The following is a 16,921-nucleotide window of genomic DNA, read 5'->3' on the forward strand; positions in this document are numbered from 1 at the left end:
TGAACATACAAGAAGCCTACAGAACTCCAAATAGACTGGACCAGAAAAGAAATTCCTCCCAACACATAATAATCCGAACAACAAATGCAGTAAATAAAGATAGATATTAAAAGCAGTTAGGGAAAATAGGTCAAGTAACATATAAAGGCAGACCTATTAGAATTACACCAGATTTCTCACCAGAGACTATGAAAGCCAGAAGATCCTGGACAGATGTTATACAGACATTAAGAGAACACAAATGCCAGCCCAGGCTACTATACCCAGCAAAACTCTCAATTACCATAGATGGAGAAAACAAAGTATTCCATGACAAAACCAAATTCACACAGTATCTTTCCACAAATCCCACCCTTCAAAGAATAATAAAGGGAAAACACCAACACAAGGATGGAGATTACACTCTAGAAAAAACAAGAAAGTAATCCTTCAACAAACCTAAAAGGACACAGCTGCAAGAACAGAATCCCAACTCTAACAACAAAAATAACAGGAAGCAACAATTACTTTCCTTAATATCTCTTAATATCAATAGACTCAATTCCCAAATAAAAAGACATAGACTAACAGACTGGCTACATAAACTTAATGCAATGTTCAACATCTTTACCCAACAGAGAAATGTAAATCTAAACTACTTAGAGATCTCATTAATATCTAGCAGAATGGCTAAGATCAAAAACAGAAGTGAAAGCTCATGCTGGTGAGGATGAAGAGCAACACTCCTTCCTTTCTGGTGGAAATGCAAATTTGTACAGCCACTTTGGAAATAATTTGCATAGCTGCAATGGATTCTGAATTGCAAGGCTTTCAGAAATCTCATCTCAAGATTGATTTTTGCAGCTGATATGCTTTTTCTGACCTTATAAAAATTAATCTAATGATCCTTGGAAATTAGCCCACCCTACTGGAAAGATTTTCTGCAAATCTATAATGATGCACTGTTATGTAATGATGCTATACAAACAACTGATTTCTTGATTCCTAATTATTATTCTGTAAAAATTCCTAATATGCTATTAATCATTAAGTCTTTTATAATAGAACTGCAAGTAATACCCTCTGTGATATGAATACTGCAATTGGAACTCTGCAAGTCTTCTTGTGTTATGGGCCATTTTCACTAAGATTGAAAGCAGAAAGATACACAATTAAAGACAGAACCATAACAAAACTGAGATGCAGACAAGTAATTAAACATTTCCATAAAAGGGTATTGGATAGGTGAGAGCATGGGCTGCATGACTAAAGTCAGAAAATGGAGAAAGCATAGAGAAATTGGAATAAGGAATACATAAACACAGTCAAGAAGTTTTGACATGGATTAATGATGTATGGATTTTAAAAAGTCTGAGTTTCTCTTAAAATTGTGGAACAGTCTGTATAAATGCTATGGTTGTTTAACTTGCAGTGCGTGTGGTATTCTAAAAGTAAAAGAACAGGTGTCTCTGATTCTTTTGCTTGTTTTGGGGACTCTTTTTCTCTTACTAAGTTGCCTTATCCAGGCTTGATACTGGGGTTTGTGCCTAGTTTGCAATCCCATAGGAAGAACAATATCAACCAACCAGACACCACCACCACTACACCCAGAGCTCGCAGGAACTAAGGCATCAACCAAAGAGTACACATGGCTCCAGCTGCATGTGTAGCAGAGGTTGGCCTTGTCAGGCATCAATGGGAGGAGAGGTCCTTGGTCCTATGAAGGCTCAACAGATGCCCCCGTGTAAGGGAATCGAAAGCAGTGGGAATGGGTGGGTTAAAAAAAAAAAGCATAGGAGGAGGGAGGATGGGATAGGGGGCTTCTGGGTGTGGGGTAAACCAGGACAGGGGATAAAAATTGAAATGTAAATAAAGAAAATATCTAATAAAAAATGAAATGGAAATGAGAGTTAGGGCTGAGGAGACAGTTCTGTGGCCACAACTGCTTGCCAACACTTAACCAAAGAGTGTGGGGATCCAAATTCAGATCCCTGGAACCCACATTGAAAGTTGAACTTGTAGCATGACCATTTGTAAATCCCAAGCTCTACATAAAGATGTGGGGAAGAGATGGGAGGATTCCTGGAAGTTCATAAGCCAGCTCTCCTGGACTGCATGGCACAGAGGAAAAAAAACAATACAGGTACTGTAGTAGAAACTAGTAAGAATCATGACCCTATCTCATCTTTTGTTATTGAACTGAAATGCAGAATATCTACCTGTCTTAGTTAGGGTTTTACTGCTGTGAACAGACAAAGGCAACCTGTATAAAGACAACATTTAATTGGGGCTGACTTACAGGTTCAGGGGTTCAGTCCATAATCATCAAGACAATAGCATGGCAGCATCCAGACAGGTGTGGTAAAGGCAGAATTGAGAGTTCTACATTTTCATCTGAATGGCTGCTATAAGGAGACTCAATTCTAGGCAGCTATGACAACTTGAGAGCAGGATTAAAGCCACACCCACAGTGACATGCCTACTTCAACAGGGCTACACCTCCAAAGAGTGGCACTCCCTGGGTAAAGCATAAACAAACTATCACACTACCAGGAAATAACAGTACATGCTAAGGCAACATATAACCCACTAGCTAGCTCCACAGTAGTCTGGACAGAGGTGTATAGTAGCCTTACAACTCTCATTGTCAAAGCTAATCATCACATCAACTTTGGATTTGAGAAGCAGCCAAGGATTACATCTGTCTACCTATACTTACTTCCCATCATGTACCACTACAGCAGCTTCCTGACTACTCATCTAAGAAACCCTAGAAGTCTCCTCCAGGAAGTAGGCTAGAACATTAACTTGTTGAGTTCAGTGTACCTCTGAACTTAGAGGTGTTTGTTCTGATGAACATCAATAAGACCCTCCTCCCCAAAATACACATTTTGTAATACAGTCTGCCCTACTGGGGTTCATTTTGTTGTTCTGACATTCAACATTGATTTCATACAGCATCACCAATTCATCATCTTTTACCCAAGCATCTGCATAATTCCATGTCATTATATTATAGTGATATAAATTCACTAATACCATAAAAACATTGAGTACGTTTTAAAGATGTATTTAATTTTATCTGTACATGAATGTACTTCCTGAATGTATGTCTGTGCACCACTTAAATATGTGTCAGATGCCTATGGAAGGCATCAGATCCCCTGGAACTGGAGTTACAGATGGTGGTGGGTCACCATATGGGTGCTGGAAATTGAAACCAAGTCCTCTTGAAGAGCAATCAGTACTCTTAAACACTGAGTCGTCTGTCTAGCACCCCAACATCAATTACCACTGAGTAAATTCATTTCTTTCCAAAATATATTGGTTAGTGAAAACTAGCACACAGAAGAGCCTTTACAAAAATTATTGGTAACTCTGTCAAGAAAAGTAATCTCATTGCTCTACATTCTAAATTAGCATCAAAATTTGTCGTAAAAGAGAGGAAATCGCCTTGGGCATTGTGAAGTCCTTAACAACAATAATACATGGCTTTAAAAAAAAAAAAGAAATGGTGGTAAGATTTAAAAGTCTTCAGAGCTCAAATAATAGGAAATCAATACACTGTAGCCTTTTAGAAGAGATATTGATTAAAGATATCAATCAGGGCTGGAGAGATGGCTCAGCGGTTAAGAGCACTGACTGCTCTTCTGCAGGTCCTGAGTTCAAACCCCACATTGTGGCTCACAACCAACCATAATGAGATCTGACTCCCTCTTCTGGAGAATCTGAAGACAGCTACAGTATACTTGCATATAATAAATAAATACATCTTTAAAAAGTGTTGAAAGAAAAAGATAACAATCATACTATTAAAACTTTCCTATAATTAGGGGGATGATTGACGAGAGTGGAGTGAGTTCATGCCTGAAGAACCTGGAGTGTTAGAGTAATAGTCTATTAGGATGCTCCTGGGACCAGGGCTACTTGCCAAAAAGCTCTTGAGTCATATTGCCAAGGTAACATGTGAAATATTGAACTCCTGAGAATAGAGTAAGGAAGAACCAAGAATCTGCACCTCAGAAGCAGGCAACTTGGGGAGTTATACTAAATCCCCCAACTCCAGGTGTGAGAAATAAGAGAAGGGGTGTGTTCGGGATGGGAGGCTGAGCACAGGTACAGTAGCATGGGAAGCAGAAGCTGCTGCAGGACCCTGTAACAGGGAGCATCATCACAACCTCCTGAAGAGGTAAGCAAGCCTGCAGGTTCAGAGGGGATAGGACAGAGTCCCTGCCTTAAATTCAGTCCTGATCGCTGAGTGGTGAGGCAACAGAGTCCCTACCCTGTAGTTCAGTCCTCGTCTCTGACTACAGACCTCATTTCTGGTTTCTACAACTTGTTTCTTTTCTTTTTAAAATTCATCATCTTCAATACCTCCCATCTCTCAGCTCCTCATTTAAATAAAGATTGGGATCTATGGTCAGAAAAGTAGGAAAGGAACAGAGCTGAAGCCTAGACTGAGCTGTGAGTGACAGGCCAGCGGACATCTAATGCTCTACAACCAGTTTCCTCAGAGCAGTAACAAAAAACTCCAAAGATTATTTTAAGACGTTTGATATAAGATATATTTCAAATGCAAAACAATAATAAAATATTGTATTTGATGTAAGTCCTATCTTAAGTCTCATTAACATAAATTAAAAACAAGGCTGACATGTGCTCATAATGTTATTGGTTTACACTGATATTCTATTCATGAACTTGTAACCATTTTAGTGAGACAGGAAGCAAAAATTAAGGGATACAAATATTTAGAAGGAAGAAAATACTATTCTATGCAATTTTTGTTCTACATATTAAATAAATGCTTTAGAAGCAATACCAATGAGAAATTGTAGAAATTAACAATACTTTCCTAAAAGGGATGATATAGAAGATAAAAGCAAAACTGAAATGTGTAAAATAAGATATATAAGGTACATTTAGACAGCAGTAATTGCTTACTTGCTACAATACAAGATTTTTAAAAAACAGAGCTTTTAAAGGGAGCATAGTCTTAGTTGGGCATGATGCTGTAATCCCAGCACTTATGATGTGGAGGAAGAAGGATCAGGAGTTTCAAGTCACCTTTGGATACAGAGTCAGATTGAAGCCAGCTTGGAATATATGACACTCAATCTCAAAAAGTAAACAAATTCATATAAAATAGTAACAGCACAAGCTTATTAAAGTTACTTTAAAAAAAAAGTTATGTTGACGAGGAATAGTGATTGTTTTTTTGTTTGCTTGTTTTTCCTGAAAGAGGTAAGAGCTGTAAATGAATTTATTAAATCATGTGAGATCTTCATGGAAAATCAAGAAGACATGTCTATGAACTAGAGCCTTTACTGGCCCAGGTCAGTAAGAAACTGGACTGTGACCTGTTTACAAAAAGAAATAACAAAAATAAGAATATACAGATCAACTCAGCAATTGATCATATGTCAGAAAAGTATATGTTTATACATTATATAGAGAAATAACCATACTGCTTTAAAAAGATCTCAAAATATTAATAATTATAAGAACATCACAAACCAAGATCCTGAAACTTTATTTTTTATTACGTGTGTGTGTGTGTGTGTGTGTGTGTGTGTGTGTGTGTGTGTGTGTGATTGCACATGTCTGGGGGCTGCTCTCAGAGTCCAGAAAAAGGTGTCATGTCTCCTGGAAATGGAATTACAGGTCTTTGAGAGCACCTGATGTGAGTGAAGCTGAGAACTCAAATCCAGTCCTGAAGAGCAGTAAGCATGCTTGCTCACAGAGCTACCCAGTTCAAATGTATTATTGATTATTTTATTTATTTACATTTCAAATGGTGTCCCCTTCCCAGTCTCCCCTCCACAAACCCACCATCCCATCTCCCCACCCCTTTGCCTCTGTGAGGGTGCTCCTCCACCTACCCACCCACTCCTGCCTCACCACTCTAGCATCCCCACCCCCATTCAAATTTTTAACGAGGATTTTTAAAAAGGTAAATGAAGGAAGGAATAATCTATGTTTATGAATGAAAAACATGATACTAATGTGACTCTTTTTTCCAAACAGTCATCCATATGCAAGCCCAAATTACTGGTGCTATTTTATAACCCAACACAAAAATTCTGAAGTTAATCTGATAATGAGTACATGGATGAGAATTAAAATTGAAGAGAACAGTGAAAGGAATAACATTTCATATCTATTACTCTTACTGATCTTTATACAAAAGTAATCAAAAGTAGAAACAGTGGATTCTCAGGACAGAATTGTGCTGTGTGTGAGTCTATACACACACATGTATATCTACATGTGTCTTCATTATATGACTAAAGAGGCATCCTAATCATTTGATGGGAGATACAGAACCTATGCTTAATTATTCAAAATAAATTTGTTTACATACCTCTCATTGATACAAAAATCAACTCCATGTAATCTCCTTATGCTATAAACCAAAAAGTCAACCATTAAGAGTTAATAGCCATTTAGAAATTAATATTGGTAAGTATTTTTGAAAAAAGAATAATTGTATGTAGCTTTTACTTCTTTAAATAATGGAATAAAAATATTTTACATTTTATTTAAATAGAGGACTAAGTGGATATTTCACAGCAATGTGAAAATAACCAAACAGAAAATGGAGAAAATAATAAAAATAATCAATGTTTAGGTTCTTTTGTTCCTATCTGGAATTTTCTAAAGGTCTTCTTTTCTTTTTTTTTACTTATTCACTTTACATCTGACTCATTGTCCCTTCCAAGTCAGTGCTCCCCCCCAAATTAAAAATATTATTGAGAATTCAGTATGTTCAAAAGACCACAAGATTATGGGTGAGACCTATATCACTACCTTAAGCCTAGATAAAAATGAACATATTTTTATTTTTCCTCGATTTACAGGTAGATGCTGAGAACAAGACATCCATGAAATGGGTACTAAGCATGCAACCAACAGCTCAGAGGTCCAAGTCTCTGAGTTCATTCTGCTGGGATTCCCAGGCATTCATGAATTCCAGATCTGGTTGTCCTTGCCTATGGCTCTGCTTTATATTGTAGCTCTTGGTGCTAATCTCCTTATCTTGATCACCATCTACCTTGAGCCTAACCTGCATCAGCCAATGTATCAGTTTCTTGGTATCTTGGCTGTAGTAGATATTGGCTTGGCTACCACCAGCATGCCCAAGATCCTGGCCATCTTGTGGTTTGATGCCAAGACCATCAGCCTCCCTGAGTGTTTTGCTCAGATCTATGCTATCCACACTTTTATGTCCATGGAGTCAGGTGTCTTTCTATGCATGGCAATAGATAGATATGTAGCCATTTGTTATCCCCTCCAGTATCCTTCCATAGTCACTGAAGCTTTTGTAATCAAAGCCACACTGTCCATGCTGCTCAGGAGTGGCCTGTTAACCATCCCAGTGCCTGTACTAGCTGCCCAGAGACAGTACTGCTCCAGAAATGAAATAGACCACTGCCTTTGCTCTAACTTGGGGGTCATTAGTCTGGCCTGTGATGATATCACTGTTAACAGGGACTACCAGTTGACATTGGCCTGGTTGATACTTGGAATTGACATGATTCTGGTCTGTGTTTCCTATGCTTTGATTATTCGCTCAGTGCTGAGGCTGAACTCCACTGAGGCAGTATCTAAGGCCCTCAGTACCTGCAGCTCCCACCTCATCCTCATTATGTTTTACTACACAGCTATTGTTATACTATCTGTTACTCACCTAGCAGGAAGAAGGGTTCCCCTCATCCCTGTTCTTCTCAATGTGATGCATATTGTTATCCCTCCATCCCTTAACCCCATGGTATATGCCCTTAGGACACAGGAGCTGAAGGTGGGCTTCCGGAAGGTTTTTGACTTGAGTCATTATGTGTCCAGGAAGTAAACCAGTGAAATAACACTGAATGCAGGAAAAAGGAAGTATAGACTTGGACCCTAAAATACCTTATTAAAATTCCACCACAACTTCCAGGGGCATCTACTCAAGTTTACACTGTATGTGTAAAGTGCTGCTGGAAGCTTTTCATAAATGTTCCTTCTTACTGCCCATGATAGTGTATGATGTAGCTACTATTCTTTGTAAGTTCTGCAGAGGTGAAAAATGGATTGGGAAACTTTCCCAAGGCTGATGAGGAAGTTAAAACATGAGATTTGAACCCAAATCATCACCACAGTCTCTCCTCTTAACCTTTTCTCTCCATGCACCTCATTATTAGTTTTCAAAAGTTAAGATATTAAAACAAGGTAAGATTATATATTCTCATCTTTTAGTAAAATGCCATATAGAGCATGGAAGTAGAGGCGAATGGCAACAATGGAATAATCAATTCTGCATCCATCAAAAGGAGGAAGATGGGATCCACAGAGATGACTTAAAAAGCACTTTTTGCCCTTGTAGAGGACCAGAGTTTGATTCCCAGCACCCACATAGTGGTGCACAGTTGTGCTTAATTACAGTCACAGGGGATCTGATACCTTCTTCTGGGATATTTGAGTATGCACTTGGTACCTAAAAGTACATACAAGCAAGATACTCATATACATAATATAAAATGAAATAATCTAAACAAAAAGTGTTTAAAAACAAAAGGAGGATGTTCATGACTACAACTTGACTATGGGACAGAAAGTCTATCAGGAGTGTGAATATTCAGATGTTATGACTGAGATACAACTACAGGCCCTGGTAGATACTTTCTGAAAAGCATTTGAACAGTGTGCAAGAATTGTGTTTAACCACATGACAAACACTTGGACTCTGAAACCCTGCCAAACACTAAAATAAGACTAAGTAATAACATATTGCCAATACATGTCTACAGTGAAGAGAAACCAGAAGGGGGGTTTATCCCTTTTTATCCTTTTATTTTTCTTCTTTTATACAATAATATATCCTGACCACATCCTCCCCTCCCTCCACTTCTTCCAGTCCCTCCTACCTCCTATCTACCCCATATCCACTAGCCCCACATTCCCCTTCAAAAAAGACCAAAAAATAGAAGTTTGTATGAAGTTCATGTATAAAAGAGAAAAATATTCCTGTGAAAAACTGATTTTTCTCTTTCTTTGGAGAAGATGAAATGTTCGATTCTACATTGCCTTTTTGTTCTGAAATGTAACATTACAGAGCAAAAATTTAAAGAGCAACTTTTAGAAGATGAAAATCTGGGCATAGCCATGGTCTCTGGTTCCAGATAAGGGTTCGTCAATTCTTGAGGTAAACAAAGAAACCAGAAGAAATTCTCCATCACTGTAAACTATAGTACTTCCAAATCCTCTAAAGGACACACTCCATGTAACTATCTAGTAAGAGTTGAACAGGGTTTCTTTCTTCAGTTCACAAACTCTCGAATTAATTTGCCCTGGAGTTCTACAAAGAATAAAGCAATGTATTAAAAAAATAATAAAGCACTCAACTTGATTTAAACTTCTTTAGTGAAATATAAAAGTTCTGTGGAGTTCAATATTCACTGGCACATAAAGCACAATAGAAGTTCTATAGGAAAGTGATGCTTGACTAGAACAGGGAATGAATAGACTAAATTTCTTTTTGTTACCTATTTAAATATCCAAGAGTGGAGTAACAAAGATGAAATATTGGATCAGGACAAGGTATAGATTTCCTGACACAATACCATGGCATTATGATAGATTCTGGGAAAAGAACAACTGTGCCAATAATTTGGAAACCCAAATGTGAGAAGTTTAGACCACTGACAGTTAAGCAGTTGAATCATCCTTCCTTCAGGAAAGTAAGTTAGATGGTGTGATCATCCTCTGTGGATAAGACAGAATTTTACAGTGTGCATTTCTCTAAAGTTTTTCAATCATACTAAGACTATGTTAGTCACGTTCCTTCATTGTCACAAAGTGTTTGAAAAGAACAACTTCAAGAAGAAAAACTTTGGTCTTATATTTTCAGGTGATGCTCAGCTGGCTCCATTGCTTTCATGTCTGTGGCAAGGCAGAAGTATCAGAGCAAAAAGACATGTATAAGAAAGTTGGTCAAAAAAAGAAAGAAAGAAAGAAAGAAAGAAAGAAAGAAAGAAAGAAAGAAAGAAAGAAAGTAAGTTAGAAAGTTGGTCATTTCATGGTCTTCAGAAAGTAGAGAGAGTAGAGGTTTATGGACAAAACCCTTTGAGTCCATGCTCCAAGTAACCTATGTGCTTTAACTAGGCACCATTTCGTAAGAGCTGATGCACCTATAAACCTATCAATCGATTAATTTGTTGATGATGTTCATACTTTTATAATCCAATTGCCTCTCAATATTGCCATGAGCTAGGGACCATGCCTTCAACATATGAGCCTTTTGAGAAGAATCTTCATATCTTAACTATACCATTTTATGCCTAAACCACAAAGACCCATGTCCATCAATATATATTCATCTCCTAATGCAAAATGCATAGACTTTCATGAGTTCCTAAGATTTCAATATTTCAACATTTCTCAAAGTTCCAAGTCCCCCTTGAGACTCAAGGCAGATTCTTCCTGTGAACCTAAAAATAACCAGAAAGAAAATTACACACTTCAAAATGCAATGGTAGAGAACAAACATGCTCATTCTAGAGAGGAGGGACATTAACAAGATCAAAACCAGCAAGAGAGGCATGAACTTGAAACTCCATGTCCATCATCAAGGGCACATGGTTGTCTGTTATAAAATCTAAAGGTCTGAGAGAGCCCCATTCCATGGGTTCCCTGGGAATAGTTCACAGGGCATCTCTTTTGGGTTAGTTCTGCTTACTGGGGAGCTTTCTTTCCTCAGAATATCTTCAAAGTTCTTGGCATCTATGCCTTGTAAGTGTCTTGAATATAGCTCTTACCTGCTTTCATGGTTATATGCACTGTCATCTCAAGGTCTGCCTATGGAGATTCTGTTACACTGCTTATCCTCTCAGGTCTATCTTTGGGTAGATGCCTCCATGACTTCCCAATTCTTGGATTCTGCAGGCCTACAAACCAAAACTGATGGTCTAATGCTAAGAGGAGCAGTGAGACTCTTTTAGCCTATTAATTAATGAAATAGCACATAAAGAAAATTCAAGGCAGTTCTGTGATGCCATTCATAACTCTTAGATCAATAGAGAGTAAAAGTGATCCTAAAATAATGGAAATTTAGTAGGAAGACAGGGAAGCAACTTAGAAAACTATAAACCATCATTCCCTATGATGTCTGAAGAAAAAGCTGCAACATAAATCAAGCCATTAACAAGCCCTTAAAGTCTGACAAAACTTTAAAAAAATGTTTATTCCCAGATATAGCTCCCTACTCTCCCTTTTCTCAGAGCAATTGTTTCAGAAATTTGCTCAACTCCTTTCAGTTCTCCGGCACATACTTCCTCTGCCCCCTGCCCCAATTCATTGCTCTAATGTTTCCCTTCAGAAAAGGGAAGTTCCCTAGGGGTATCAGCCAAATATATAACAAGGTGTAATAAGATGAGGCATAAACCCTCATAACAGGGCTGGGTATAGCAACCCAATAAGAGAAAAAAAGAGTGCTAAAAATGGCTAAAAGAGCCAAAGATAACCCCAATTCCCACTGTTAGGAGCGCCATAAGAATCCAAAGCTAAACAACCACAACTGTACTGAGAGGACCTAGTGCAGACCCATGTAGGCTCCAGCAGTGCTGCTTCTTTCTCTGTGAGTCCCAAAGAGCCCTGCTTAGTTGATTCTGTGAGCCATGTTCTCACATTGTCCTTGATCTCTCTGAATCTGAAAATTCTTCCTCCACAGAGTTACCTGGGCTCTGCCTAATGTTTGACTGAGCATCTCTAAATCTGCTCCAAGCTTATAGAGCTCCAAGCTGCAGAAGAAAGTGCCTCTTATGATAATTGGTCTAGACACTGATCTATGAGTATAGCAGAATAGCATTAGGAATCATTTCAATTTTTTCATATTTGATTCCATCCTAAGTCTCTGGGCCATCTACCTTCCAGTTTCTAGCCATCCAAGCAGTGTTCAACCTGGGCTTCATCTCCTGGCTTGGTCTGCAATTTAGACCATTTATTGGTTGGCCATTCCTACACGCTCTGATACATCATTATCCCAGCACTTCCCAACCCAGTCAGGACAGGTGGTGAGCCAAAAATTTTGTATCTGGGTTGGTGTCCCAGTCCCATCACTGGAAGCCTTGCCTGGTTACAGAAGATGGCTGGTTCAGTCTCTGCATCCTCCCTTACTAGGAGTCCTCCCTACAGTCACCCTCATAGGTTACAGGAAGGCTCCACTATACTAGGTTTATATACTATCCCCTAAATGCCCCCTATTTCTATTCATCTTTTGCAGTATTCTCACCCTCCACCCCTCCATCCCCTACCTGATCCCTCTTGTTCTCAGACCCACTGGCCCCCGTCTACCCATAAGGTTGATATGATTTCCCTTTCCAGGGAGATCCATATGTCCCTCCCTGGAGCCCTCCTTGTTACTTAGCCTCTTTGGGTCTGTGGAGTGGAGTGTGATTATCCTGTACTTAACAGCTAATGTCCACTTATAAGTGAGTACACATCATGCTTGTCTCTCTGGGTCTGGGTTACCTCATTGAGGATGATCTGGTTACACGTTTCCTGTGTCATTTTTTAACAGCGAAGTAATAATACATTATGTAAATGTACTACATTTTTTTTTATCCATTCTTCTGTTGAAGAATGTCTATCTCTGCTGCTTTCAGTTTCTGGATCTTATGAATAAAGCCACAGTAAACATGGTTGAGTAAATGTCATTGTGGTAAGATGGAACATCCTTTGCATATATGCCTATGAGTGGTATAGCTGGGTCTTGAGGTACACTGATTCCCAATTTTCTGAGTAACTGCCATATTGATTTTCATGTGATAGTGTACATAACTGGCCCCAAAATTCTACTATGGAACTCCTATTGCTGATAAACACCTTCAGCACTGTGGCTGCATACAAGATTAACTCAAAAAATCAGAAGCCCTCTTATATACAAATGGGCTGAGAAAGAAATCAGGAAAACAAGATCCTTCATAGTAGTCACAAATAATAAAAGCAAGTGAAGGACTTATGTAACAAAATCCTCAAGTCTTTAAAGAAAGAGATGGAAAAAGTTATCAGAAGATGAACCAATCTCCCATACACATTGATTAGTAGAGTTAACATATTAAAAATAATCATCCTATCAAATTAATCTACAAATTCAATACAATTCCTATTAAAATTCCAACACAATTCTTTACTGACCTTGTGTAGTGGTTTGAATATGCTTGGCCAAGGGAGTGGTCTTTTTGGAATAGGTGTGGCCTTGTTGGAGGAAGTGTGTCACTGTGGGGGTGGGCTGTAAGACCCTCCTCTTAACTCACTGGAAGACAGTCTTTCCAGGCTGCAATCAGATCAAGATGCAAAACTTCCAGTTCCTTCTATGGTGTCTGCCTGGACACTACCATGCTTCCTGCCATGATGTTAATGGACTGAACCTCTAAAACTGTAAGCTCACCCCAATTAAATGATGTCCTTTATAAGAGCTGCCTTGGTCATGGTGTCTCTTCACAGCAATGGAAAGCCTTACTAGGACAGAAGTTGATACCAGGGATTTGGATATTGTTGTGATAGGCCTGACCATGTTTTTGTTTGGAGGAATGTGGATTTGAGGGCTTTGGATTTGGAAAGCCATAGAATTCTTTAAGTGGAACTTAATGTACCATCCTGTAGGAATATTATAGGTTTAGGTTTTTCAAAAACTACTTTAATAAGGGCTCTTAAATACTTAACCTCCCTTATAGACCACCAACTAAAGCTAGGGGAGAATAAAAGGATCATAAGACAATGGGGACATGGACCTGTTCAGAAGTAGTTCTTTGGGGTGATTCTAATCTTTGTTGTCAGGATATCAGCGGAATCACAATGTCAGTCCAATCCACAAATCAGTAGCAGCGGCTAAATTCAGAAAAAAACAGAGAGGCTCAATGGATTGGTGAATCAGCACAAGTCCGTGAAAGCAGCAAGGTAAGTTCACTGGTACATTTCTGTCAATGAACTCAAAACAACCAAAGATCAGTGCTGGAGGGCAAGGCAAACCAGTGCAGGGCATCATCAGCAAAGACCATTATCCTCAAAGACCAATGACCATGGAAGAATTGCAAGGTGAACCAAACTCTTTCCAATCATCATGTGTTTTCTCAAGTGACCACTCCAGGAAAACATCACATGCTCTTTCACCAGACAGCTTCCAAAAAAAAAAAAAAAACTGTGCTCAGCAAAACCCCATCTCATGTGTCTACCTCAACAAAGCATCCTCTTATAATACAGCTGTAGGACTTGGAATATGATGAGAAACCCTAAAAAAAAAAAAAAAAAAAAAAATCACATAACACAACTGAGTCTCTAATGTAACCATAAATTTCCACTTCAAAATATGGAACACAGTGATGCTGAGGGTGATTTGAACTCTAGAGAATGTTCTTCAGATGTTTTGGTGAAAAATGTTGCTGCTTTCTGCCCTTGTCTGAGGAAACTACTTAAGGCTAAGGTGAGGTGTTTCAATTAATTGTATTGACAAAGCAAGTCTCAGAAATGCCCGGCATAGACTCTGTCCTCTGGTTTATTCCAATTAAGAGTGTTTTGACCAAACATAGCAAGCTTTGAAAGAAAAAAAAATAGAAAATGTATACTTCAAGTAATAAAAGGTTGCCAGGAAATGTAATGGACCTAAATCCTGTGTTCAAGAAATAAACGCTTAAAGGAGTGCTGACTTTGGAGCAAGATTCCACCCAGCTAATCTTATTGTTTATGAATTTGCCATTAAACAAGGAATAATTATATCATGTTATATGTTATTATTACTTGATAATTTTTTTCATTTGGACTTTTAATCTGGAATGAACTACAATCCAGAAATGGAGGACACAGACTTGTGATCCAGATCTTGAAGCACGATGGCTATGAAAAGCTTAGATTCAGGCATGGTGGTATGTGCATTTAATCCTAGGAGACAGAGGTAAGCAGATCTCCAAGTTCAGGGTCAGCCTGGTCTATAGAGCAAATTTCAGACAGCCAAACTTAGGCAGTGAAGGATGCAATAGAACAATGAGGGAATGTTCCAGCCCCAGCAAGCAGCAGAACTATGACTTTGCCTTTCAGAAGGGATATGTTTAGTAAACTGTCACATCATTCCTTGTGGATGTTTGTATGATCCCAGGGAGCCTACAAAGTTATACGTTATTCCAGACCACATATAAGCCTTTTCTATTCTAACCTATTCTAACATTCACAACCAGATACTGATTGTAACTAGAAAACAGCAGAAAATATTCACCTTAATACTGACAAATATTTTATTTACCCCAAAAATGGGCTATTTTCCCAGGGCATGTGGAAAACTGTTTAGATCTAACCAAAAGTTGAGACAGTTCATGAAGTTGACTCAGCTGTGAAAAAGCTGGGGGAGTAGAGAGGGGAGTAGGAAAGCATCTTCCATTTGCACTTGTCTTTTTTATTTCCTTGCTCCTGAGCCTTACCAAATGTCAATGGCAATGCCCTAGGTGTCCTATTTCTTATCCTTTACTCCCTTGACCAAGCTCACTCAGCCAGTCAACACAGTCTCAAGGGAGGTAGAGGAGGGGAGTGAGGATTAAAGAAAGAAAAGACAATTAGACAATACTATAATATGACTCCAGCAAGTGCTGAAGTAAGTTTATTTTTCCCTAGCTGTTTAAATACCATTCTAAGTATATGCAACAAATGGGGTCAGTTCTTGGTCAAAAACAAACAAGGCATAAACAAAAGTCCTGAGATCACTGTATCCATGGCCTTATCAAGATGATCAAGATACAAGGAACACATTCTTCAGCTGTATTTATCTTGAGCCTACTTTCTTGTTCTAGACCAATGTCAAATATTCTTGCCAATATCCTTGAAGCAACACTAAGAGCTCTCCATACACCCTAAGTGTTTGATGTTGTATGTGATGCACCCCAATTTACAACTTAGGTGAGGAGTTCCCTTAATGGTAAGAAGTGATGCTGTCAATCAACTGGATGCACAAAATCAGGATACCATTTTTCATATGAAGCAGAGTTTATATGTAAGAATATAATATATCATATGTAATATAAGTAATATAATATAATATAAAACAGTAAGGAGTGAGAGAGGATAGAAGAAAGTATTCATCACTTACATATTCCATCCTATCAGGATACATCTATATTTCCACAGCCTAGAAAGGAATCTGCACATACATGCCATCTGAATAGAAGATGACTTTCTAAGTCACACAACATATATTGGTCATGTTCCCTTCTGCTAAAACAACATGGAAATGTTATATGATTATCTGAATCAGAATGAAGACTTGATATCCTTCATGCATGCCAAATATCTAGTTTCTAAGCCTTTCTGTCCTATAAACAAATAAATTCTAATTCTGCTTGAAGAACGTGTTCTACTTGACAACAAAAATCCCAAGGCCAAGAAGGAATTAAGTTATTTTCAATTTACCAACCTCTCAAATTTCTTTCCTCATCTGCACAAGGACAGAGTTGATATTTCTCTAGGTGACTACAATGTTCAGAAAACCAAGAGACAGATGAGGGTTAGCTCTGTGTTAAAGTGTGCCTAGTATGCCTGGAGCCCTAGATAGGATCCTTAACACCAGAGCAAAATGAGAATGAAGGGTGGGGATGCAGATTAGGAGGGAGAAAGAGGAAATAGAAAAGACTATGTCTAAATATGAATTCCATAGAATAGTAATTTATTTGCAATAAAATTCAAAGCATGCTAAAAATCATTCCATATGCCCTTTTATAGCACTGAAATAATTTTTGAAACGATGAATTTATGAAATTCTTGGACAAATGGGTGTATCTGGAGGATATCATCCTTAGTGAGGTAACCCAATCACAAAAGAAGTCATTAGATATACACTCACTGATAAGTGGATATTAGCCCAGAAACTTAGATACAATTTGCAAAACACAAGAAAATCAAGAAGAGGGAAGACCAATGTGTAGAT

General features: G+C 38.3%; 1 protein-coding gene across 1 annotated transcript; it reads left to right on the top strand.

The window, feature by feature from the left end:
- Positions 1-6,850: 6,850 nt before the first annotated feature.
- LOC110299250 (olfactory receptor 688) lies at positions 6,851-7,914 on the top strand. Its single transcript, XM_021168904.1, has one exon. The coding sequence runs from the start codon at positions 6,869-6,871 to the stop codon at positions 7,829-7,831; it is 963 nt and encodes a 320-aa protein (XP_021024563.1). The 5' UTR covers positions 6,851-6,868; the 3' UTR covers positions 7,832-7,914.
- The last annotated feature ends 9,007 nt before the right edge of the window (positions 7,915-16,921 follow it).

Source organism: Mus caroli, chromosome 7, assembly GCF_900094665.2.
Source record: "Mus caroli chromosome 7, CAROLI_EIJ_v1.1, whole genome shotgun sequence".
Lineage (NCBI taxonomy): Eukaryota > Metazoa > Chordata > Mammalia > Rodentia > Muridae > Mus > Mus caroli.

Coding starts and splice junctions, on each gene's coding strand:
- LOC110299250 (XM_021168904.1), top strand. CDS start 6,869: ATGGGTACTAAGCATGCAACCAACAGCTCAGAGGTCCAAGTCTCTGAG.